This window comes from Sebastes fasciatus, chromosome 7, assembly GCF_043250625.1.
Source record: "Sebastes fasciatus isolate fSebFas1 chromosome 7, fSebFas1.pri, whole genome shotgun sequence".
Taxonomy (NCBI): Eukaryota; Metazoa; Chordata; class Actinopteri; order Perciformes; family Sebastidae; genus Sebastes; species Sebastes fasciatus.
The window spans coordinates 32,523,624-32,550,937 of record NC_133801.1 but is presented as its reverse complement, the minus strand read 5'-3'; the positions used below and the strand labels follow the sequence as shown (position 1 = coordinate 32,550,937).

The window sequence follows — 27,314 nt, the reverse complement described above, 5'->3', positions numbered from 1 at the left end:
CGCATTTTTACGTTACCTGAAGGCCACCAAGTTCTCAGACACGCTTGTGAAACGTGAGCTGCAGAGTGCAAAACCGTGGTACCGCCAGCTGCCGTCTGACTTCCCATGCTCCTGAAGTTGTGCAAGTATGGTAAGGATGGCTTCTGAGCGAGGCGAACAGCGCTACCACGGTTTTGCACTCTGCGGCTCACATTACCACAGTCTTGAAAGGGAGGAGTGAGTGGAGGGGTACTCAGTTGGTTGCAATCTGCAACCACACCACTAGATGCCGCCAAATCCTACACACTGTACCTTTTAAATCCAATATTTTCACATGCTGAACCGGCCCTCTGCTGAATAACTCTACTTTTGACTCTTTATCTGGTTGGTGTGTGCAATTGTCACGGAATCACGGAGTAATGTATATGCTGAAGTTACAAATGGAACTATAGCCCTCAAAACAAATTGTTAGGAAACGCAACTAATTTCTTTAACGCAATAAAGCAACTTGCGATTTTAGGTTGTACTGGCCTCAGTCTTAAAGCTAGAGTGAAGATACTGGTATCATGTCCAACCAATGGATGGAGATAGGCATCACCCCAGATAAATGCCTCGCTACCGGCCACGATCAACCTTGGGCTGTCTGGAAAACACTGAACCGCCTGCGGGCCGTCGAAGGACGCTGCAAGGTGTCCATGAAGAAATGGAAAACAACAACTTCCAATGCATGTGCGTGTGGCAAATCCCAAACCATGGAACACATCATGAGATGTAGCCAAGCTCCACAATGTACCAATGGCCGAACCAAAACCACTGCGCTCACCTGCGCCAACCACTGGACAGACGTGATATAGAAGATGGATGGACACGAAGAAGAAGAATGTGAAACTAGAAAACCCTCATACTAGCTCGTCACGAAGGAGGCTAAATAAAGCTCCAAACTCGGCGAATAAAAACTGTCATGGGGTTCAGTATTAGGACTTGAGTGAAGCTACAGATATCATATGAAAACCTAAGGAATCCATTGGTACCAGCCATGTCGGGCTAAATTTTAGCGAGGAAAAACTGGCATGGCCATTTTCAAAGGGTTCCCTTGACCTCTGACCTCAAGATATGTAAACATGGGTTTTATGGGTACCCACAAGTCTCCCCTTTACAGACATGCCCACTTTATGATAATCACAGGCAGTTTGGGGCAAGTCATAGTCAAGTCAGCACACTGACACACTGACAGACCTTGGGTAATAAATTGAGGGTTTGTCATTCAACTCCATTAGTGCCCTAGGTCATGTAAACAGTTTCTGGAAGAAGTTTAGTAGATTATTCATTGTTTTCAATATCACATTTCATATTCTTCATCTTTCAGTCATCATTCGCTACAATGTTGTTGTATTGTTTTGCATTATGTTGCGAAATGTAGATTGAATTTTCCCTCTTTAGTTGCTGTAGGTTCAGCCATACTAGCTAGTACTATAGGAATTGTAATAATGAACAATAGGTGAATTCACTCAGGGGAATTTCTATATAGAAAAATGGTTTTGATGAACATCTGACAAAGCCACTATGAAGCCTCTTTGTGTAATGACTGTTAAGGTCAAATGTTGCTAAAGAGGCTTTAGTTTCCCTTCATCTCTGTCCGTGACATTGCCACACAAAGCTGAATCACTTTTGATTTGATTGTCACTCATCCAGCTGACTAACGCTTCAGCTTGTTGGCAGGCTGGCAGCATATGGCTGCTATAAAGAGTGCGTTTTTTAGTTTAGATAGCTGATCAGATTAGACAAACATATGGTTGCGCAATTTTATTGGAAAACAGTCATCAGAACCTGCAAGTACAACATTTGTGACATGGCACACTGTGTATATTTGTGTATATTTGATGCTGGCATTACCTGTGATGCATACATCTCCAAACAACATATTTGAAGGATTAATAATTTTGCCGCATATATAACGACATCCTTAGAGGTCTGACTTGCATGTTCTTTGGTACAGAATCCATTATCAAATGTAGCGGTTCCCAATGTCCCATCAATAAGGCAATAAACAGATGGAATTGTGTTCCCACCAGCCAGCAATAGCAAATATTCTTACAGGGATGAGGAACATAAAGCTCTCATTATAACATGTTGTTAAAGTTCAAGCTGTACAAAGCTTTAGAGAGCAGGTATTATTTCCCAGCGGAGCACTGACATTATAAAACATGTATGTGTCAGACACACTGGATTATAACAGGCTCATATGTAGACACAATATTGCAACTGTTGTACTGCAGTTTTAACCCTCATTTCAGTGGTGGAAAAGCACCATATGAACAGCAGTATTACAACTACAACCTTTAGTTAAACAACTACAGCTTTTGCAGATATTGAAACTAATATTTGTGTTATTTTGACACAATATTGGCCTCAAAATATGCTTTTCATAGTAATTGGCAGTGATACAGGAAAGCCATGATACACATCATTCAGAGGAAAAGCATTAACTCTAAATGCTCCTCTTCATCTTTGTCTGCCAGCGTCTTCAACAGCACATCGCAACACATGCTGCACATCATTACGGAAGCATGATGCGGAATAATGGCAATGATTTGTGGATAGACATATTGGTGCTTATCTCATTGTGATAAAGTAGTGCTAATTAAGATATTCTAGCATAGCTGCTATTTGCAACCTCTTTTACATGATCAAGAACATGAGGTGGGAGTCAAAATAAAGGGATATAAATTACACGCTACAGTAACACTACTGTATATTATCAGGTAGAATAGTATGTATATGTCTGTTCCAGTTCTCTGTAATGGTGCAATAAATTATGACTCATAATCATGAAAAAGTCCTGCAACTAAACAACATACTGTACCAGAAAAGTCCCAATATGCCATGAAACCTTTCAAAATAAAATAACTTACAACTTTCAACAGAGAGAGACAGAAGTGCCTGATGAAAAATAGGATTAAAAATTGTAATCTCAATGACATCATTTGCATTATGTATTTAGTATGTTGTTACCAATGGATGGGTGGTTGGTCGGCTAGGCTTTCACAGTTGATTGTCTTTGTATTCCTAATGTGTAAAACATCACTGTAATACTCCCTCAAGGTAAAAATCAAACTGCTTTTGTGAGTGATACTTTCGTTTGAATCTGATGAATTCATTAATTGAGGGTGTTTTGGGAGCTCATTAGTATGAAACCTGAACATTTTAATCTCAGTGCTTTTTCAAGTTATTTCAGAATCCTAACAACACACATGCATACTGGGAACACATTGTTCAATACAGCATTTTCAATTATGTTCACAACTCTTCTGTGATGCAGAGGTCTATACATCTTGTTTAAAGCAGGCGGATTTAAAGTGACCTTTGTCTGGTTTAACTCATCCAGTGCAGAGCTTTGTAAAGCTAAACCCGGTAGGAACTTTCCATGCATAATTGGTTCACCTCTTTGTTTCTGTGTTCTCTGATTTTTCTAATGGGAATATGTAACAGCACTGTCAAACTGAGGTGGTTTAAGCTCTGCTTGTCCAGTGCTTCAGCTGATGAAGACATCTACTACCACATATTAATAGTAGATGTTTGAGCTCAATCAATACCAGGGCTCCAGAATAACTTTCTACATTGGTTGCACTGGTGCACCTAACTTTTTCATTTAGGTTCACCAGCACACGATTTAGGTGCACCCAAATTTCACCTCTGCCGATGATTTTGGGTCAGGGCTGGGCCTTTCAGGACCGGGGAGAGGTGTAACGGGCACCGCAGCATTTTTCTTGACGAAAAAACAATCAGTAGTTCTCCATTTTGAATTACCGGTATGTCACACATACATACATGCCTTATTGTTTTTTTCCTCACCTGCATTCAGCGAAGAAGAATGTCAGGGTCAGAGCCATTCAGAGGCAGAGAGAGTGTGTGTGTGTGTGTGTGTGTGTGTGTGTATATATATATATATCGACCAAGATATGTACTGAACAGGAAATTTCACAGTTGAAAATGAAACTTGTAAATGCTCTTTGGTTGACAACCTATGTAATGGCAACACTATTATCTCAAATATCTTCAAACATCTGTACAACCGACATATGTATTGATACCAAATTATCTGCTTTAAGCTAATATTTGGCTGATTTATCAGTCAGGCTATATAAATGTATTTACCATTCCAAGCAGAAGAAAACAGTGCTGCAGACCAGCACCAGCGCCTGTCACATTTACAACATACAATATTTTGCAATATGCCTGAGTGTCATACAGTGACCTCTCTACATTATTAATGTGGAGGTTTTATGTAAGCTTTCATAGGATTTACAATGGAGTTTAAAAAGTAAAGAAAAAAAAGAAGCAGTTTTACTTTTAAATATCCATTTTTTTTAAAAAGATGTTATATGCAGGAGACACTTACTGTCCCAAGGTTATTATTTCAAAGTCGAAGTGTTTATTAAGATCTTGTTGAATGATTAAATGTTAACTCAGAGAATTTTTTTTGTTTTTGTTATATTAAATCTTGTATATGGACATAGTGTGTGGTACAGTATTTATTGCTTAAATGACAAAAAGATTGACACAGCCCGTGTTCTGATCCCGTGTGCAGCACTTCATCACTCCCCATTTACATAAAGCATTCAGCCTTCACAACTGCTGTCATTCAGGCCCATCCTGAAATGGATTGTGCACCCACTGTGTCTGGATGAGTTGTTTTTCAATCAGCAAGGAGGATTAAATGCTATCAGTGACAGGTTAATGCATATTAATGTAATTCAGTTTAGCCTAAACTATTGTCTTTTGCCTTTTGTTTTCTCTCTCGTAGACTTCAACATAGAATCTTGTATTTAAATTTTTTGTGGAATTTTTAGTATTATCAATGAAATGTAAGGATCACAAGTGTACTGTGGCCGGTGACCTTGTTAAATCTGACAATGCACACAATTGGGCATTTATCAATGAAACAGAGCACAGAGTAGTATGCAGTATAATGTCCCAGAGCTAAATGCAAAGGAGAACATGCTCCTCTGCATTACAGATCTGTGTCAGCACCCCGAGCGTTTCTGCTGAACCCACATGGTCAATAAATTCTCGCTGTATAAAAGGCGCATGAGTAGAATTCTACTCTCGAAGATCTAATGAAATGACGAGGAATTGACCTTCAGGACACATGGGATTGATTCTTTACCACCGTCCCTCATGGTAATTGGCTTTGTATAGTTCTGCTCTGAATTATAATACTGTAGTTGTCTTTGGAATGTATGTCACACATGAGTGCTCAGTCCTTCAAGGTTTACAGTTCAGAAAGCCAACATTGGTTCCCCGGGGATTAGAGATGTGCACGGTTCCAAGTTAAAAGGCTAAAACGCAGCATCAGCATGCAAAAAGTGAACGAGCGCACGTCTTATAGTGAAAGGGGTCCCATTTGACCCATTCTGATTGGAACATGCCGGAAAACACTGCATTAATGTCTTGGCAATGAAAATTAGTGATCCAGCTGATTGCTTGTTTAGCTAATGAGTGGCGGAGCTTCACATGCCATTTACATGTATCCCTACTGAGAGAAAAAACTGATGGTTTCAAAGCCTGGAATATCTTTCTAGCCCCACAGCTTTTTCTCAGGTGGTACGGCCAGGTCAGCAATTTGATTTGAAGTGGGAGTGGCATGGAAGGCCACTGTGCAAAATTGAACCAAATTCGACCGGCAGCATGTTAAACCATGTGTAAAATCCTCTCGATGGGCTTAGAAAACCATCCCCGGCTGGGGCCGCCGCTTTCCTCCCACCTCTGTCTTTAGGGATGGTCACACACATTTCTGTGCACCACTCATAGGAGCCTTTGAAGGAAAGAGGGATGTCCAGGAGCCCATTAACCTCCCCTGCGCCTGTGCACTGATTCCTGACACACACCCAGACACCGGGTCACAAACCTCTGGGAAAGCAAGCGCCTTTTTTCACACAACACAGGCAGCAGGTCTTTCTACGGTTGCTGAATGCCTTGTCCTTGCTATTGTATTTCCAAGAAGTGTGCATTGTAACATTTTCCAAGTGATAATAAGTGTCAATTCTGCAGCGACACTTATTTAGAGTTGTCTAATGTTGACTGCGGGCTTGTTTGTCTGCTCATAAAGCTGTTATGGTTCTGGGGCGGCTGTTCAAAACTGTCTAAAAGTGTTAAATTAACTCTGCTAGCTGTGGGCATATTTTAATACATTAAATCACTGGCATGGATTTTTTGCAGTCTCACGGTTGAGGCTGTCAAAAACATGGAGCAGAGAGCATCATCAGTATCTTCTTTTAGAGCCTTATAGATAGGGCATGTGGTTGGGCCCTAACTTAATAGCTTATATTTAATGCTATTTTTTTTATAATGGGTCTAAACTATCACCATATTCCTGCAGAGACAGATTGTTCTGCTTTCACATTATCCTTCTGAAACCGATCAGAGGATTACTGATGTTCACTCTCCAAATGTTCTGTAAGAAAGTAACCCGTGTGTCACGCAGTGTAATTGTTTTGACAGTTTAGCAGAGATCAGAACTATTTCGAGGTGTTCTCCATTGGTGAAGCGTCTTCATTAGTCAAAAAGCGTGGGCGGGACTCTTGCTCTCTGCAGCGAGTCAAAGAGAAAGGCAATAAAGGAAGGCAGGAGCTGCACTTTGCCGACGAGCATCTCTGCCGTCCTGCTAGACTACAGTCACCACTGCTCCACGGATCTGCGTTAAAAACACACAGGGACTTCTCTGGAAGAACACAAAAAAAGGCAGAGTTCATCAATGTAACTCCAGTCAGTCCGAAACTGCGCCGTGTACCTGGATAAGTCCATCCCGAGGAGAAAGAGACAGAAAGAGAAGGAGAGAGAGAAGAGAAGAGACAAAACGCGAGTGGAGTGTCGACGTCAAATTGTGAAGGAAAAAGAAGAAGAATATGATTGTCAAGCAGCAGCTGATGTTCATCCTTTACAGCCTCTGTGCAAGCGTCTTTAAAGGTGAGGCTGGATGTTGCTGTATAGACGGGCGTGGTGTGCGGGGAGGTGGTGGCGGCTGCGGTTTAAGAGTAAAGATCATTATGTGATCGTGTCACACGTGAGTTCAAGTGTTCAGTAGAAAGACAGATAGAGTTGATTTACCCCTTTTAAAAAAAATAATAATAATACAAAATGCTGCGTGTTTGCGCATCAGTTGTGTCCAGAGGACGGCTGCTGCTGTCTGCTGTCAGAGCTGTGAGATGAGACTGTGCTGGAATGCCTGGAAGTTGAATTGTGCGCAAAAGCAGAATGCGGATGCACAAGTTTTTTTGTAGCGGAGACAACTTGGATGTGTCCCTTGCTTTGGTATTAAGTAGCAGATAAAGCATGAACATGCAGATGAGTCGCCTGCAGTCGCCTCCTGTTTTGTCTGCTCATCCGGTTGTGTCCCCTGAAGCTGACACATGGATGGATGCACGGAAGGTTACAGCAGCTGCTGGCTGTGCGTCCTGGTTGGTGTGAGACCGGGGTGTCATTGAGTGGATGTTTTTTTTTTAACTGTCTGCTCTCTTTTAAGGGCTTTTTAAGTAATTTCACACGTGATTTTAAAATCAGTGACTTTGCAGAGGTGACAAGAAGTCTTCCATGTAGCTGCGTTTTGAGTTGAGCTTTTTGTCCCCAGCTTTGCGCACAGTATATAGGCAGTGTGTGTGGTGGTGTGCGCTCGGACCCATCCTCCAGGACTGGCGGTATGCATTTAGACCGTCATGTTAGTCGCTCGTTCAAAGTTGTGCTGCAGGGATGAGACGCAGCAGGTCAGGTTGAGTATATAGTGCTGGCTCTCTGCAGACAGGCATCAGAGTCTCCTCATGACAACTCCCTCAACTCAACTCTCCTCACACCGTCCCGCAGCCACCGCCCTGTAGGCGACCAGTGCGCAGATACATACCGCCTACAGCAGGGGGGTTCATGTCAGGAACTCCCAAATCAAAGCAAAACAAAACAAAAAGCTGCTTGACTCCAATTTAAAAAATATTTCGTCCCACATGACATCAGGAGGAAGATTTATTTTGTCATTGCTGATTCAGTCCATTATTGTGAGAAGATTAATATAATATATATAATAGTAGTGACAGTGACCTATAAAGCTGATAATTCTAATGATTTTGAGTTAATCTGAACTAGTTCTGTTGAGGAGCCCCTTGAGGAACTCACTTTCAGAACCAACACCGATCATCAAATCAGTCAAAACTTATAGTCAGAGTCTCTATATGCCATTTCAACATTGCACCATCACAAAATAATCTACTCTCAAATGAGCCCTCTATTTCAGCCTCAGATTTTGAACATTTCCTCACTTGTTTTATTCTTTATTTTTTTTATTTATTTATTTTTGCACAATTTAAGACTACACAACATAACAAAAAAATAAATGAATAATATACAGTGCAGGAAGAGGCAAAAAACCCACTGGGCTTATCTGAAGCCCCCACCTAGAGACAGGATTAATATAAAGAAATAATATGGCTACATAATTTGTCAAATTGTCAAATATTTTTAGTCCAAATCAGACCCCTATGTGTTGAAGAAAACGCACAGCCGGGGCTCAGTTTAACTCAAATGTAAGGCAGATTAATGGTTGTAAATTACTTGTAAATCTCTCTTTGAAATTAATAATAATAATTTTAAAAAAGCCTTTATATATGTTGCTTTTGGCAGTCTTCCTGTCTTTCCCTTCGGCAAGTTTCAACTCCACACATTTGTTTAATCTCAATGAGTTGTCCAACTCGAGATGCCATCAAGTTGCAGTAGACCTATATCCAGCTGTGACCTGATGACATCCAGCTGGCTCCATGCCTTTCAAGAGGTGCCCCCCTGCAGAGTGGATCGTGGTTATAGGGTTAAATGACAGGTATTCTTTGGCAAGCACACCATATCTTTCTAGAAGATTCCCTAACATTCAGGCAGTCATTAGCCATGTCAGTATTATATGAAAATGAACTTGCAGATACATAGAACTGGCTTTGAAAACCTTTTGATGGTGCATTCAAGGATACCCCGTTATCTGGGATATGAGAATCGGCCTCTATTATGTCACAAAATCCAATCACCTTTCACCAGCCTAACAACAGTGTATCTATATTTCTTTGTTTCCAGAATTTCAGATGACCAGGATTAATATAAAGCTACAAAGTGTCTCCTTAGCTTTCTTGTGTGGCCTACTAAAACATATCGTACAACAGTTTGTGTGATATCTTAAGAAAAGTTATTCCCCATTTTTCGTGCGTTTTTCTACGACTGTCCAGCGATACGTGACACATGTGTCAAATTTCCACTCCACTTTTCAAAATAAACTTCCGTCTTGACAGGAAACAACTTGGCGCCATGCTGTCTCAAGACGTGCCCCCTCTGTGAAGTGGGTCGTGGTTAGGGTTACATGATTGGCAACCTTTGGAAAGCACACCATATCTTTCTAGAAGACTCCCTACCATCCAGGCAGCCATTAGTGTCTGTCCATGTCAGTATTGTATAAAAAAATTAACTTGCAGATACATGGAATTGGCTTTGAAAACCTTTTGTATGGTGCATTCAAGGACAACCCGTTATCTGGAATATGAGAATCGGCATCCAATATGAATTGCATTCATGGGCTAAGTCATACACAATACAAAGTCAATATCAATAATGATAAAATGATAGGAGTGTGGATATGGTAGCATCCTGCATTAAGAGGTTGTTGTTTGGCAGCAGACCTTGAGCACAGCCAAACCGCATTTATTGCCACACAAGATGGACAAATATATGGACTTAATAGTCAGTATAGCATGTGCAGCAACATGGACAGCAAGAGCTCAAAAACTGCAAGTACAAGCATTTATAATACTATTAGCATCATTAGCTAACACAGCAGTGTTGAATAAAAATGGACAGCAGAAAGCTAGCCTTTTTTGCAACAGATCTGGGTTCATGACATCCTGCCAGAGAGAACCGGGCAGAGAGAATTTTATCTTCTTGTCCAAAAAGCTCTGCTAAGATAGTGCCCACTTCAAGGGCTACTTAAAATATTTATGCCATGTGGCTTAAGTTTAGACACATGAACTAGGAGTGCCTAGGGCAGTGCCCCAAAAGTCTGTGTAGAAAGCACCCATGAGCGCACACCTCCAACAAGGCTGCACAAGCCTCCAAGTTTGTTATTAAAATAGTCAAAAATGTTTCATCTGCTTTGGGATCAGGATCTGCTGCAAAATACACCGAGATGGGGAATTATTGGATACATGTGCCAGATTTATCATTCAAAGAGCAGTAGTTAGGGATTCTAAGAGTTCCCTATTTTGTGGTTTTAACAAGTCCATTTAATAAACTGCTCTTGCATCTAGATGTAGTTCAGGCTATGGCTTAACCTTTCACTAAATTTCATTACAGCCTGTAAAAGATGTTTGCTAACAGACGACAAACCAACAAATGGGACTGAAAACATAACCTCCTCGGCGAAGGTAATACGGTTCATGCGTCTTCTGTGCGATCACAGCCTAATCGACAGTTAAATTGCAGTGCGCCGCATCACACACTGCAGTGATACTGTAGACAAGACTTCAGCCTCAGCAGCTCTCTTCATGCTCCATAATGCTGAGAGTCATTTCATGCAGGCTCATCCTTCTTAGAACAACTACACTATTAGTATTTTGCTTAAATGCATTGCTGGACTCTTATCTATAGCTGCAGCCTATGGAGTGCTGCACCGCCTAAATGTTTAATATTCTGTAGTGACAGAATAGATTTATTCTTATGTAGAGTTACTGTAAATCTATTGTCCTCCTCTCTGCTGTGTGTCCTGCCTTGCGCTCCGGCTCTGAGTGTGAGGCCCTGTTATCCCCATATGTGCACCAGTGGGATCTTATGCCACTCTGTGAGGTGTTGCTGTATCACTGCACCAGAGTCATCACAACATATTTCACCAAAGGCAGCTAATGCTGACACCTGACAGACTTGTCAGAGCCAGTTAACAGGTTAGGTGGCAGGCTGGGTAGTAATGCTAATTAGCCATGTGGCGTGGCTATACTTAGTCTCTTCGCAGACCTGTGGGCCGGTTGCGTCAGAAATGTAACTTTTTCTGATCTGCGCGTTTTCTTTGTTGGTCGCAGCTGCTCTGGTTTTGGTCTGACATTCCTTCCACTCAAGTGTTTCATCACTTTCCTTCGTACGGAGTCCAAAATGCTCCCGTACCGCCAAGGGAACTTTCCTTTTGTTTGAGCATGGAGCCTTTCATCATTTCTTATCTCGTCAGACATTTTGGCAAGAACAACCTGCAGGTGACATTAGAGCGTCGGTGTGTGTTTGACCATGACGTGTGGGGGCAGTAATGAGGGCAAAGCATAGAATAAATGAAAGTGTCTCTCTCTTTTTTTCTTTTTTTTTTACATCATTTAATCTGGTATCAAAACCATAGATATCAAAACTACAGACAAAGAGAGAGATGGAGGTTGACTTGAGGATGAATAATTGTCTCATAATGTAAATGAAAAATTTCTTCCCTGATTAAGGAGGGAATTGAGGCAAGTCATTAAAAATGCAAAAGCGCCTTGTAAAATGTTTGATATTTCCTTCAAATATTGGCCCAAGAGTAGACCCATCCATTTTTGAGGGCTAAAAGCCCAACTGTGATTATTAGATTGGATTCGTGAAAATATTGTGAACAGTAGAACGGGATGTCATGTTATTCATACTAGCTCGTGTGAATATATGAGATAAATTGTTACACAAAGTTATGGAGCTGTTATTGAAAAGTTACATTAAAAAACTCTTAATCATCAAAATATGTCAGAACATGTCTAACCATGTAACATTACATTTGCCAGACCACTGAAGAAATATGATCCTCAAAACCTTATAAACTTCCCAAAATAACATCCAAGTAAAATTGTATTTGTCATCATGCAAATCACCAAAATACTGTTCCAGACAGTGTTTTTTTATTGGCATATTTTAGCAGGAAGGCAATGAAACACTGATGTACCGGCATTTCAATCCAAAGCTCTTTCAAAAATAAATATGCACAATACATTCATGCATATTAATGCATACATTACACATCATACAATGCTTTGCATTATTTAAATGTTTTCATTTGCATTCATCAGGATGGAAATGCCAACAGATAAGCAAAATAAACTGAATCTATATGAATTTGAACACTTTCCCTGGTCTGTATGCATTATGGTTAGGAATCTGAGTGTTATGTCAGAAAATCCAATCAGCTTTCCCCAGCCTAACAATACTGTAAAATAACGTATAAAAACAAAACATTGTGTTTTCAGAAATTCAGAGGACCAGGATTAAAATCAAGCATCAAAGTGTCTCCTTTTAGCTTTCTTGTTTAGCTTACTGCAACGGATCCTCATACAACAGTTCATATAATATCTTATGAAAAGTGATTCCTTTTTTTCCATGCATTTTCCTACGAATGTCCAGCAACACGTGACGCACGTGGCAATTTCCACTCCAGTCTTTTCAAAATAAACTTATATCGTTATCGTGGTATGAGACTAGATATCTATCGTAATATTATAATATGGCATAAGTGTTGTCTTTTCCTGGTTTTAAAAGCTGCATTAAAGTGATGTCATTTTCTGAACTTATCAGGCTGTTCTAGCTGTTCTATTATTTGCCTTTACTCACTTAGTCATTATATCCACATTACTGATGATTATTTATCAAAAATCTCATATGTAAATATTTTGTGAAAGCACCAATATTCAACCTACAATATTGTCGCAATATTGATACTGATGTATTTGGTAAAAAATATTGTGACATTTGATTTTCTCCATATCGCCTATAGCCCTATACGGTCTCCACAGGAAACAACTTGATTAGGTTTAGGTAATAAAGCTACTTGGTTAGGTTTAGGAAAAGATTGACTTAGATAGGTTTAGGCAACAAAAATACTTAGGTTTATGAAGAGATCGACTTAGCTAGGATTAGGCAACACAACTGCGCTACAGTTCGGTACGCTTCGTTTGTGGTGAGTACATGATCCGACCTCGAGCCGGCCCAACTGGAGAAAGCGTTGCGCCTTTTTGGATTAAACCAGCTCAGGTAGCAAGCTGCGCTGTGCATGTCAACACCAGACACCAGACAACATTACTACAACAGAGCCTACGCTTGCCCTCGCTATTCACATCAGTACTAAACCGGTGTAACGTCAGGCTGTGTTGAAGACCATGGGCATACCTGATGGATCTTCGGAAATATTTTCGGTCGATGAGCATGTCACAGTTTAGGAGGGTTAATGCACGCCTCCTCCTGAACTGTCTTGACATGCGCCTTTGGCGATTCCAGTGCATCAATACATTGTTTTCCAGTCGTAGCCGCGCCTCATTTTCAAACTGTATCGTTTGCCTTGAGTGAAAAATTGCTACAGGGTAAAAAAAATGTACCGGGACCAAGATCAAGCCGCGTAGTTGTCCCTCCATTGTGAAATTGAAGTATGCTCTTCTCTGTTTACTTCCGGGAGTTTTCCCACATGGAAATTCTGATCAATTAGAGAGCAGTTTCTTTGCGCATCAAAATTTTGGTCCTACCTATAAACGCTGCCGTGTGAACACAAACCAAACTCGAGGCAATATGCAACATTGTAACAATTTGGTCCCTGATTCGGACCACAGCAAACGAACTACAGGTGTGAAAACGCCCTTAGTTAGGTTTAGGAAAAGGCCGTGGTTTGGGTTAAAATAACTCCGGAAGTGGCGTAACTTAAGTGCGGGAGTTACCTGACAAATAAATCAACGCTGACTTCTGATGTCACACGTGGTACGAACAACGATCTCAAAGTCTCTTAAGTCACTTAAGTCACTAAAGTCACCCCGACCTCCCTGTGCAGCGTTTGTCAGTGTTTATAGTTCCTGGTTCACGATTACGTACACATTGATTTCATGGGATATATTAATTAGAGTGCATTACTTTTCGTAGGTATATCTACGAACGGTGTTTGAGAACAGCCTGTCTACAGTTGTCTGGGGCAGAAGCCAGCCTATTACTGTTTATAGAATGCAGTGAGGAGTCGCCAATTTCTACCATTAAAATGCTTGATTCCAGCAGCAGCTTTCACAACACCCAGTGGACAGTGGACATAGATGTGAAGAAGTGTCCTACCTGCACATTCGATTTGTCATTTTGAGTGTATTATAGGATGGCAGGTGGTGCATCGTTTCTGAGTTCTTTTATGTGAAAATGGAGTTCTGTTTCAGCTTGGATCTGGGTGTATTGGAAATCTCTTGAAATGAATACATATTGGACCCAAGCGAAAGTGAACCCTCAAAATGTCCCATATTGTGAGACACAGGGAGCCTGTGAAATGTATGCATGGGCGCATCTCCTGTGGGTTGGAATAATCAGGCAGCAGGAGTAGCCTGGCGGAGCTGAAGGCAAGGTATGGCAGAGAGGAAGGTGGTTTACAGTCAAGGATACCCGTTGCTCACTGCTCAGGGTTAGCTTATCCCTGCAGAGCGTCTCCCAGCTGCCAAGTGCCGGCTCTGGTGCTGTGCTGCTGTACACCACTGCAAATGAATAATCCAGTAAAGGGGACAAATGTGCTCCAAAAGAGCCGCTGCTGCCCTGCTTGCTTTCTGTTGACAGATATACATCTGTTGGGATAAGCCTCAAGCCAGAGGCAAATGTGCTCAGACAAGTGAGGAACGGGCTTAAAGATTAGCTGCTCGCTGCCCCGACTACGCCGCGTGCTGTCAGTCCCCCTTCGCCATGCTCTTTGTCATAGCACTTCTACACGCCATGCCCCCTCTGAGTGGGTATAAGCTTAGCAATGAAGCTGATAGACTGTAAGGGTAATTATACTATTACAGATTATTTTGACCCACATTTGAGCAAAAGAGGTTAAGAGATTTTTCTACTTGCCAAGAAGCCTGTCTCAAGATACTCATGATAAGTCTAATGCCACAATTGGTCACGCTGAAAAGTGGTTAAAGCAGTGCTTACATCAATCTCAGGCTCCTGAAGAGGCACCTGTGTTCACACATCTTAAAGGGGAAATCCACCATAAAACAAAATGTACATGTATTCCTATGGTCTCGGACAGCTGAGTCAATATTTCTAAACATGAACGACTAGCTGAAGCCCAGAGAGCCCAGTATTTAATTTGTCATGTCATCAAGTAGCAGCAGATACTCTATTTACAACATAAGGAGAGCTGCTGTATGTTCCAATTTGTATATCTGCTTGAGACTGACTTCATCGTCGTTGTAGGATTTTATATTATCATTTGCAACCACTTTGATCCAAACCTGCTGTGGATGGACGCGTATTATTAAGTAAAATAGTTGGAAATGTATTGCCGCTTATTGTGAATCTGCTCATAATCTTTATACTGTATGCTCATGAGTGCTGTCAAAGTTAACGCAATAATAACAAGTTAATGCAAATTCGTTTTAATGCCACTAATAATGCATTATCACAACTTGCGATCAGGACAAAAGACTCTGGCGGACTGTGGTCAACGGCCTATGCTCCACAAAGGAGCGAAAGGCTTTGAATGAATGAACAACTTGCGATCGAAGGTTATAGCAGGCTCAGTTTTAAAGCTAGAGTGAAGACCCTGACATCATTCAGTGGTATAAACCATGTCATACTAGCCTGCTTGCGAAGGAGGTTAAATAACACTCTAAACTTATGGTAAATTTTGGTGAGGAAAAACTGGCATTTACCTCCCACCTCAAGATATGTGAATGAAAATGGGTACCTACGAGTCTCCCCTTTACAGACATGCCCACTTTATGATAATCACATGCAGTTTGGGGCAAGTCATAGTCAAGTCAGCACACTGACACACTGACAGCTGTTGTTGCCTGTTGGGCTGCAGTTTGTCGTGTTATGACTTGAGCACATTTTTTATGCTAAATGCAGTACCTGTGAGGGTTTATGGACAATATTTTCCATAGTTTTGTGTTGTTATTTGATTTCCAATAATAAATATATACATACACAGCAAGCATATTTGCCCACCTGCAGGCTGATTCGAGTATTAAATACTTGACAAATCTCCCTTTAAGGTACATAGTGAACAGATAAAAAAACTATGGACAATCTTGTGATTAATTGCGATTCAATATTTGAATAGATTGACAGCCCTAATGCTCATGCATTTCAGAACTCTGCACTATGAGGCATCTTAAGTAAACTGTGGCTCAAACATGTGGGGGGAAAAAAACAAAATCTAATGAAACAAAGCTGATAAATTAAGATGATCAGTAGTTAGTTTTCTAAAAGAATAATAAAACATTCTTTTATAATAACAAATAAACCTTCTTAAAAATAAAAAAAATGGTAAATAAATATAAAATAAATAAATGAATGAATGAATGAATAAATGACAAATATTTACTTTCTGTTAATCCTGCAAACATTAGTGAATTACTGCAGCCATAAGTCATCGTGCTTACAACACAACACACTGTAGTCGTCAAACAAATAATAGAAAAATAAATACATACTTTTTCAGATAGCAGTGCAAACTGGAGTGAGACAAAGCTTGAAAGTGACTGTATTGAACCCCGTAGTCTATACTTATAAAACAACCGGATGTCCAGGACTTACCATGTTTACTAAAAGCTAATCACTATCTTTATGATGATGTAAATGTAATATGTAGTTAACCACTAAAGGACTAAAGGTCCTAAAACATAAACAATAGTCTATAACGATGCAGCAGAATTGATCCTAATTACTGTAAACACACCTAGAATCATTTAAAAATTGAATCAAAGAATCTGCAGAGAATGGAATAAACAACATTTGTCATTGAAGTTTTGATGAATGAGTTTCGGCTCTGATGTTGGAAAGGTGGCACTATAGGCGTCAGTGCTGTGAGAGGTTTATGCGTTCCTAAATTTCAGTATTGTGCCCGAAATGAAGCCTATACTTAATTTTATGCCCGTTTGCAGTGTTGACCTTTACCAATCTCTCTTGGCCCTCATCTCTGTTGAAGTGGGCTTTGTGCCCGACTATGGATGAGCCTCTGAATCTCATTTAGCCTGTGTGATGATCTCCCTTTTCTCCTCTTGCTGCAGTCTCTATGAACAAAGTTAATATTTTTTTGTTCAGAAATGACAACCATACACCATTCCTTGACCCGCCGGGCATGTAATCTGTTTTAGTCATTTTTTTTCAGAGTGGTTGTCACCTAGAAGTTATGTCACCTTTTGTTTTTTGTTAAGCTTTTCTGATTATTATCACAGACGTGGAAGATGTCTTCACTAAAGTATAGTCCTCATTCTGCTAAGAAAAATAACAAAACACAAGTTTGCAAATGCCAGTGAGAGAGCGGTGTTGAGTGCAGAATGTTGACCATGCATTATTAGGAGCATCATTATGTGTTTGCCATAATTGATGCCATTTTCTGCCTCTCTTGTGCATGTTTGGGAGGTTTCCAAAAAGAGTGATTGACTATCAGAGGTGTCACACTGCAACCAAACACCTGGCAGCCTGACCAGCAGTGACTTGTTTTGAGTTATGTCGGGTTCTTTTGCCGGTGCACAAACAAAGCTGCAATAAGGACACTAAGCTGGGGAGCCTTTGTTTAGTAGAAACAAAGGCTTCCGTATTAAGTAGAGATGTTCCGATACAAGTTTTTATTCCTGATACTGATTCTGATACCTGAATTTGCGGTATCAGCCGAGTATTAATCTGATACCAGCGTGATAAAAACATTTTTTTTGTAGCTATTATTATTATTAAACAGCTGTTTACTACTGACCATGTATGGATGTGATATGATTACTATCTTTGTTGTATGGCCTGGCTCAGGTTAAACCCTTTGTAAAACATGAACAAATACATACAGATAATGAATACAATAGAACTTTCTTTATAGGACTATTATTCAGTTTGTCAGTCACAAAGAACATACATAAATGAAGCTATAGGAACAAACAACATTTCTGTATTATCTTAGCTGTCTCCTCAGTGGACAGCCTGTGTGCTATGTCAGTATTTGTACCCTTTTATGTGCGTCCTTGTACCTTGTTAAATGGGTTAGGAACAGTAGTGCAACAGTATATTAAAAACTAAATCTAGGAATAAATAACAATTCCTTTAACAATTCTTATAGTGCAGCCACAATTGAGTCCAATAAGATAATTAAATAGTACAGTAACAGTGTAAAACAGTAGAGCAACAGCAACTTCAAAATGAAACCTCCCAAAATAAACAAGAATTACAATTACAGTGTAAAACAAAAGAGCAGCAGCTACATAGTAAACAAAATATTGCCAATTGGCTGACATTTTCCTACCGTTCCACTCTCCACTAGCACCGCACTGTTGTTCTTTGCTATCGTCACGTGACTACCTGCAATCATTTCATCTTCACTGCTCTATAACCGTAGTTGCCAGTGGCAGCCATGATACATCCGGAGCGACAGCACAGTGAAGGCTGCTGTTTTGGAGCGGCGAAGAAGAATTGACTTCCGGTTAAACAAGTTGATTTTTTTCTGGGTTAATAAATTATGGTATCGGATCGGTGCGTAGACTTGCGTACTCGCCGATATTCAATTCCGAATTTTGGGCAGTATCGGACACATTTCCGATACTGGAATCAGAATGACTCTAGTATTAATGAACAGAAGTCCTCAGTGAGAAGACAGCTGTGGTCAAGCTCTGGAAAATAGTACTTGTATATATTCACAGTTGGTGCATATTGACATGCTAAACGTTGGTGTTTTAAAATGCTGTTGTAATGTGTTCATACACACGCTGGCCGCTGGTTCTAAATGTTTCTTTTACACAGAAATTCCATCAGTCTCACACCGTCCATAGGATTTAGCATCACTGGGTTGCTGCTGTGCTCATAAAGCCCCTTCAGTCGAGCAGTCGGGCTGGACGTCAGAGCTCCAGATAAAGGAGACTCTGTTGCACTATCTTTAGGAAATTTGATAGCTTGCTGGAATAACTCATTGCATTTTCATAGACTTGTAAGCAGCAAATCATGGCAAATGTAGTTATTTATTCCAGGGTAATGTTTTAGCATTTTATGGCTATATGATTTGATATGGTTTGTGCACAATACAAAATTAAAGACCCTGAAAATAAATAAAAAAGGATGGAAAACCTGCTAAGAAGAGATTGTTGACTTGTGAGAAGAGAATAGAGGCCTGTTTGTAACCATTTGTCGGGACACAAATGAAACCTATTCAAATTCTCAGCTGGCTGAATCCCTCTGAGGGTCACGAGGAGCTGTAGACTATCCGAGCACACGTTTTTGCAGAATGCAGTTGTCCGTCACAGAGGCCATCATACACAGACGGACAATAACATTCATGTCGTAATGCAAATTAGTGCCTCCTGCCCACTTCAGACTTTTATGTTTCTAATGCCAACTTAAAGAGCACATACCATACACTTTACAAAGAGGAGACTAATTAAAAGTGTCTTCAAGTCTGGCAGTATTTCAGAGTGTTTCGTGACATTTTCCCATGTGCTTTTGTTTTTTTCTCCCTCTACTCCCCAGTGTTGTTATCGCTGCAAAATAAGTAAAGTGACTGTTTGTGTGCCTGAGAGCATGCAAAAAAAAAAAATGCACCAGTCCAACTGTTTATTTTCTTACAGCAATTAAATTTGACAATTTTATTGAGCAAACTTGCTTGTAGTTATCAGTAGACTAATTCCCAGTGCATTCGCTGTCTGACGGCAGTAGAACATGCAACCGAGTCTCTGCATCTTCACAGTCGCATTATAGAGCCAGTCCCTGACAGTTTTTAAAAAAAGTTCACCGCTGCATCAGTGAGTAATGTTTTGCTTAGAATTCTTGTTGGTGCTGAAGCCAAAAAATCCACAGAGGAGAATTCTACGCACGCAACATGGCTACTTTCCAGTTCTGCCTATGGTAGTTCTCTCTTGGTAACCACAGATATTATAGTACATGGATGGGCTAAAGCCAGTCTTTCATACACACATCCATATCATGCTTGGTAGCCCATAGGCTATATGTTAACTTTAAAATGTGCACTGCTTTAGAGGGGTGAGCATTGCAGATAAGTCTGCCAGGTGCACAGTGTCAACTATAATTAAAGTATATACAGTACATACCGTGCTGATCAGTTATGCAATGAATTGCATATTCTCACTGCATATTTTAAGCAGATCTGCTAATGCTTATACAAATGTTCATCACAAGGGCGGTGTGTTGAATTGATTTAAACATGCAATTAATATCACTGAAAAGGTCCTTAATGTTAAAATGAGCAATAGTTTTATTGCAAAATGTATTTTCTCCTGACAAGTGAAAAAAAATCTGTTTTTATAAATGCAATGCAAAAGCAGAAATATTAAAAAATTCGGCTCCTGCCTCGGTGCAACAACTGGAAAATGATTTTGTTCTCCATCGCCATCCCAAAAAGAAGCTAACTTTGGAATAAAGACACAAAAAGCACAAACTTAAGCTCATGCATGTTTATACCCTTTTATTGACTTCCTCTTTAAAGGCTTCCCACGGGTCTCTAAAGCTGGAGTGTAGATACTGAATGCAGGCATATTTGCAAGTGAAGGTGGGGGATAAAAGCATTGAAACTCATGTCCTCATAAAGAGGGATCAGCAGTCTGAACGGGAGCTGCATACCGATGCAAGGGATGCCAGTGCTCGGAGCCAGAGAGCATGCTTTGCTGGAGAAAAAAAAAAGCCTTAAAGCCGCTAAGCTGAGAGCAAGAAGGGGAAAGGAAGAGAAGGTGTGAAAAGCAGAGAGAAGTAGGTGTAATGCAAGATACATCTGCCATTTCCTTCACCTGCCATGACTGGGAAACGTTCCGTAAAAGGGGTTAATGCAGTTTTAGAATAAAGGTTAAAGCATTACATGTATGATAACGTAGCACAAAGTCTTTCTATAGATTTACTTTTTCATTTAAGAGGAAAAATCTATTTTTCTTTACAGATTTATGTGAGAAAAGAAAGCTTAAGATTTGTAAGAAAATAAAACATAAATGCAAGTTTCAGTGAGTTCAGAGGAGCATTATGACCTCTTCATAAAAAAACTACAGTACATCAGGAGTTGTCTTTATGGAAAGTGTTTCACCATCTGCTGACTGCTGCATGAGCGTGACATTCTGAGGGTGTGTTCACACAGAGCCTGGATGTTTGGAGCAGTTTATTCCAACCCTGGAGCATTATTGTTTCAGTGTGGTTTATTTTGGCAGGCGTGAACTGTGCCTCTCAACTGCAGGTGTGCAAGTTAAGTAACCGCTCGGAGAATGAAGGTGCATCATACAGCATGATGTCTTGCACAATTTTTTTTTTTTTCATTTTATTTCTTAAAATGACTTTTCATTATGTGCAAGGACTAACTTTTGACACAGTTTGACTCTTCAGTGGAGTGAGAAAATCCTTTAGCTTCATATGATGGGACGTTTCTTGAAGAAAAAAATACATATCTGAAAGATTTTTAGAGTAGGGCTGTAAAAGTTAACACGATAATAACACGTTGCGGTTTTTAGGTTGTAGCGGGCTCAGTTTTAAAGCTAGAGTGAAGGTATTGATATCATATGAAACTAGAATAACCCAAGGAGTCCATTGGTACCGATCATGTTATACTAGCTTGTAGGGCTGCACGATTATGGCCAAAATGATAATCACGATTATTTTGATCAATATTGAGATCACGATTATTATCACGATTATTCATAGATTTTAGGGACACAATATTTTTATTGCAATTTCACATTTTAAATAAACAGAGTGCTGCTTTCACTTCCATGTCGTGCTACATTACAACCGTCAAGAATTCTAAATGTTGTCCTTTTTAGTTTGTTACTGGCATCTATTGTGGTTATTTGCATAAAAACATACAATTCAAATGATTAGGAAATAAATTATTGTATTTTTATTTAAATAGGAAGTTAAACAGATCATAATTCCTTCTCTATTATCTATTTTAGATTGCTGTGAAAACATTTCCTTCAAACAACTGGATTTATCATATAAGTTTCTCGTGGCCATTTTCAAAGGGGTCCCTTGACCTCTGACCTCAAGATATGTGAATGAAAATGGGTTCTATGGGTACCCACGAGTCTCCCCTTTACAGACATGCCCACTTTATGATAATCACATGCAGTTTGGGGCAAGTCATAGTCAAGTCAGCACACTGACACACTGACAGCTGTTGTTGCCTGTTGGGCTGCAGTTTGCCATGTTATGATTTCATATTTTTATGCTTAATGCAGTACCTGTGAGGGTTTCTGGACAATATTTGTCATTGTTTTGTTTTGATAATTGATTTCCAATAATACATTTATGCATATATTTGCATAAAGCAAGCATATTTGCCCACTCCCATGTTAATACGAGTATTAAATACTTGACAAATCTCTCTTTACGGTACATTTTAAACAGATTGAAAATGTGTGATTAATTAGGACAATCATGCAATTGATTGACAGCCCGTATTTTTGAGGTCATAAAAGTAATCCCATACAGTATATATGTTGCCTACAGGAAACTCAAGATGTTGAGCTCCTCACAGGCTCACAGAGCTCAAGGCGAGATTCCACTGAGCCCATTTACAATATCACCATCTATGGCAGAAGGTGTTCTTTTTTTCAATTCCCCAAAATTTACTGCTGCAGAACTGTGATATGCCTGACTATAATTGTGTCTGCAGTGGAGTTGTGAATTACAGCCTCATGTTCAACAGTCTTGGTCTTTAGGGACATTTGGTCAGACTTACTCCCCGCGTAGTAGACTATACAGTACACAATGATACATTGAATTTACTATGTGCACTGAAATAAAGGGTGCAGATGAGTTTAATTCATAATGGCCACTGTAGTTAAAGTGTGTTCTGTGCAGTTCAGTTGATTTAATTAATTGCATATTCTCTGACAGTTTGCATATGCTAACCACACCTGCTGATGTTTAAACAAATGTTGGACTTTAAGTACATGCATTGATTAAATTTGATCATTAGGGGGGTTTTGCTGTATCATTGTCGAACAGGCAATTATCATCAATGTGTCATGAGGCCTTTGATTCAGATATTCAGACTACGAGGTCAGAGACCCCGTTTTAAATTTAACAACTCCAGGTGTTCCTAGTTTTAGCAGGGTCATTATCCTTCTAAAACACGGCAAATTACTTTTTTTTTTGCAATTATACCTTCAAAGTGACTGTGAGCAGAGCTTGAAGTCAAAATGCGCAAAGAGAGTAAAAGAAGAAACAGGATGGTGAAAGTAAGATCTGCCGACACAAGTGATGCTAGATGCTTATGCCAATATGGATAGTGTTGAATAAGAAAATCTTACTAAATGCACATTCTCTAATGGGGACAATTTTGAAAATGATTTAGTTCAATATGGTTGTCAAGTCTAATTTCAAAAGTTTCTTTGTCTGCCCCATTGTGTTATGGTGTATGCAGCTTGGTTGTCTCGCCTTAACGCCACCCATTCCCCTGAATTTGTAAATCTTAACCTAAATAGCTGACAAAAATGGTGGCGAGCAGTTAGTGACATCATGGATGCTACGTCAATTTTTTTCTTATAAGCTGAATTGAGATGGTATTGTTAGCGGTGCACTGATACCAATACTGGGTCAGATATCGGGCCAATACTGTCTCAAATAGCTGGATCGGCTATTGGTGACAATGGGGCCGATCTATGAAATTAAATAGTATGTTTATATATTACATACATTATATACTGGAATTTGAATTCCTGTTTATGTTTTGACCAATGTATTGCTGCAGTAAAAAGGTTTACACTTGAACTGTAATTCCAGTTCATTTAGAATTTTTTTTTTACCAAGTTGCTGGAGTAAAATTAATTATTTAATAATAAATAATTCAGTAAATGTATATCTATGTATTTATTTGTTGTATTTTGTTTTACAAAGTTAAGAAAACAATGTTTAAGTCAAGCCTGGTGTTGCATTACACATAGAAGAATGATCCCAGTCGCTTCCACACAGTGAGGCATACAGTTTATTAATTAAATACTGGTATCGGATCGATACTCGGTATCGGCCGATACCCAAAGCCCAGGTATTGCTATCGGTATTGGTACTGAAAAAGTTGGATAGGTGCATCCCTAGGCATTGTGATATTACATGAGATGGGCTCTGTCTTGTATTCGCCAACAATGACAAGCAAAACCCTAGTTATGCTGCTATATGATTGTATTTTGTTATTGAAACATTTAATAAAATCAGTTATCACCCCACCCATGTCATCAGCTTCGGTTACTGCCCCCTGCTGACCAAGGCATAAAATATAAAATACTGTCATAGAGGACTTTAACTTGCAAAGAATTGTGTAATTTTGCAAACTAGGCCTGCAATTAAAGATTATTTTCATCATTGTTTAATCTGCAGATTATTTTCTCAATAATCAATTCATTGTTCAGTTTAAGTCAAAACATGGTGAAATAATGCCCATCAATGTCTGCTTTTTTCTTGAAAAAAATGAATTGAATGATTATTGGATTATCAAAGTAGTTGCTGATTAATTTTCTGTCAATTGACTATTTTATGTAAGGGATATTGTACAGCGAGCCGGTCATTGTCATGACAACAATGACCCGCTAGCTGTACATTATTCCGCTTATTACACGGCAACCTACTGAAGAAATCAATATTTTGACACAAAAACGGTTCGCCAGAGTCTGACATCTGAGCTGTGCCCATAGCAACGGTCTGCTATACGTAGCAACGGTCTACCATACATAGCAACGGTCTGTTATACATAGCAACGGTCTGTTATACTGAAATAACAGACCACAGAACGCCGTTACCAATCAGAATCGAGTATTCAACATAGCCGTGTAATAATTAACGACTAAACGTTTCAGTTCTGGTGCAAACTGTTGATTTCCTTTTCTTGGAATATACCCTTCCGTTGTAGTAGCTTTTCACTTAATTAATAACACTGATAATCAATATTGTGTTTGACCTTTATTTACGGTAGATAGTATACATTTCTTGTGTTTTGAAATAGATACATTCTTTAGAATAAAAAATAAAATTACTTTAATACTAATTGATTTGAAAAAGTCAGAAATTGGTTTCAGGAATGGAAAACAATGGAAACAGTGAGACCAATGAGATGAGCAGACACTTTCGCTCCCAGTATGAACTTTGAGCCCAATAAGAGTCCTACCTTCACCATAGTCAACTATATCTGCTATTTGTCAGAAAATGCCACAGGAAAAGATGTGCTATTTTGGATTGTGCTGCTGAAATAGCTGGATATAAAGCCAGGATGGACCCTACAATAAGCTCTTATAATGGCCAGTCTGGATAGACCCTGCCTTTTGTGGGCTCAGAGATGATTACACATTTAGTATCCTCCAGTACTCCAGGAGTGTGAGGACATCCGGTGTGTACCGAGTGACCTTAACTACTGGAGCTGTAGCATCCCCCAGATAATGACCACTCTGAACCCCAGGAGCAGGCCTCATCACCCCATAAATACAGGGACCATATGGACCCGCAGTGGAAAGCTGCAGACAGTCACTTTTCAAATGGACGCATACTTGTAGGAGGCTTTTGTGCTGTGAAAAAAGACTCGGTTGGCATTTTCACAGGTTCATGAAGACTGTGTTTTGTGAAGGCTGTAGTTCAGTTACAATGGCCAAATGGCAGATGTCTCTAAAAGAGTAATGCAATTTTTCAGTGTGTTCTCAACCTGAAGGAAACGATACGGTCACATATACTGACTAAATCTGTGCTTGTGGAGTGTTAAAGTGCCTCATTCAGGGCAAATTCAGGGACATTGCCTGACAGATAATGTTGAATTCCTATTTTCCAATAAGGTAAGTTTACTAAAATTGTAACCGATCAGTTTTAACTCATCACTTACAAAACAGGGGTTTTAGGAGGGCTGTTAGGAGCTACTGTAGCTGATGTTTGTAGACAACACAGCACCACATTGCCCATAGGTCTGTGAGCCTTGGAAATGATGATTAGGATGTTTTTTTTTAAAAGGATGTGGTTGCTTTGAAATAACAAATGGATCACTATAAAACCATCCAGGGTTTTCAGAGCTTTTCTGTATCTATAGATTCAGCCCTGATTGAACAGTTGCTGTGTGAGGTAGCTTGATGTAGAAGGTTCTCTGGACACAATTGCTTTTTGTGGTACACACCAACCAATTCTATGATGCTGGTCTTGAAGCACTGATTTGACTCAACCAGGGATTACCAATCTACAATCTGAAGGTTTGCTTCACATTAACAAAGTTCATGAGTCATATGACATATATATATACAACATTTTTTGTACATAATTTTCATGGAGTAAAATATCATGATAACAATTGCATCACAGTAACATGTTGCAATAATCAAATAAACAAGAAACACGATAATTATGTAATAATATTCAAATGTTCATTGTTTTAGCATCATGAAAATTAGGGATGTCACGATACCATAAATGTAGTAGTCGATGCCAATACCAGTGAAATTCCACGATTCTCTATATCAATTTGGCTCCACCATAAAAAAAACAAAAGTAAAGAAATCCATCCCATGCATTTCAACATACACCCCTTTATTACCGTTTGCATACTGTTTTTTGTTAGGAAGACAAACACGTCATATTCCCGCTCTATTATCTGTTTTCGATTGCTGTGAAAACATCTGTATTTATTCAAGTTTCTTACTAAAAACTACATTTTACAAGATTGCATTTGAACACATCATGATAACCTCAGAATTTACCTCCGCCCAATACATTTTTTTTACTGATTAGTGCCTGAACTTATCATAATGTAATGACACCACCCGTGTTGAAATCGGCAGGATGAGAACTAGTTAATGAGGAGGGGGTTGCGTCAGGAATGGCATCCAGCGTAAAATCAATATGCGGATCATGAAATCAGATTTCCATACCGGATCAGTCAAAGCCCGCCCGGGTTACTAGATGGAAACGGAACAGGAGCAGCCGAAAGAAGAAGAACACCAACAAAAATGTGTAACAAACAAACATAAAATTATTTTATGTTTTCTACAAACAAAAACAAATTCACTGTAATATATTAACAATCATCCACATTTGCTCCTTCACTGATTGAATGAACTCGAGGTGGACAGAGAGAGGAGACGGTGCATCTTTGCTTGTGTGAATGTCTACATTGGCACACACCTGTGTGTGTTTGTGTGTGTGTGTGTGTCGTAGTCTGTGCATGTCTGAGCAACCTGGATAACATCACAGCGACTGCAGTCAAGCGTACATTATTGATGTAACCTTGTGCTCAACTCAACATAATGCAAACTGGATGCAACAACTGAACTCTCTCTGACCTTGTTTACACCTGGTATTAACATCTGCATCTGGATTTGTTATCTGGATAATGACATGTGATCACAGGTCTTTGCATTACACCCCTGGGTTAGTGTTCTGCT

The 27,314-nt window shown here is 39.6% G+C and overlaps 1 protein-coding gene across 3 annotated transcripts in view; it reads left to right on the top strand.

Annotated features, from left to right (window-relative positions):
* The first annotated feature begins 6,549 nt into the window (after positions 1 to 6,549).
* The window catches only part of LOC141770647 (cell adhesion molecule 2-like), a 168,975-nt gene continuing 148,210 nt past the window's right edge, over positions 6,550 to 27,314 (top strand). The window contains exon 1 of one of the 3 annotated variants that reach the window (XM_074640385.1): positions 6,550 to 6,945. In XM_074640385.1, the coding sequence (XP_074496486.1) occupies positions 6,885 to 6,945 (61 nt within the window). In that variant the 5' untranslated portion in view covers positions 6,550 to 6,884. The remainder of the gene's footprint in view (positions 6,946 to 27,314) is intronic. The other 2 variants (XM_074640382.1, XM_074640384.1) reach the window with 2 other exon arrangements.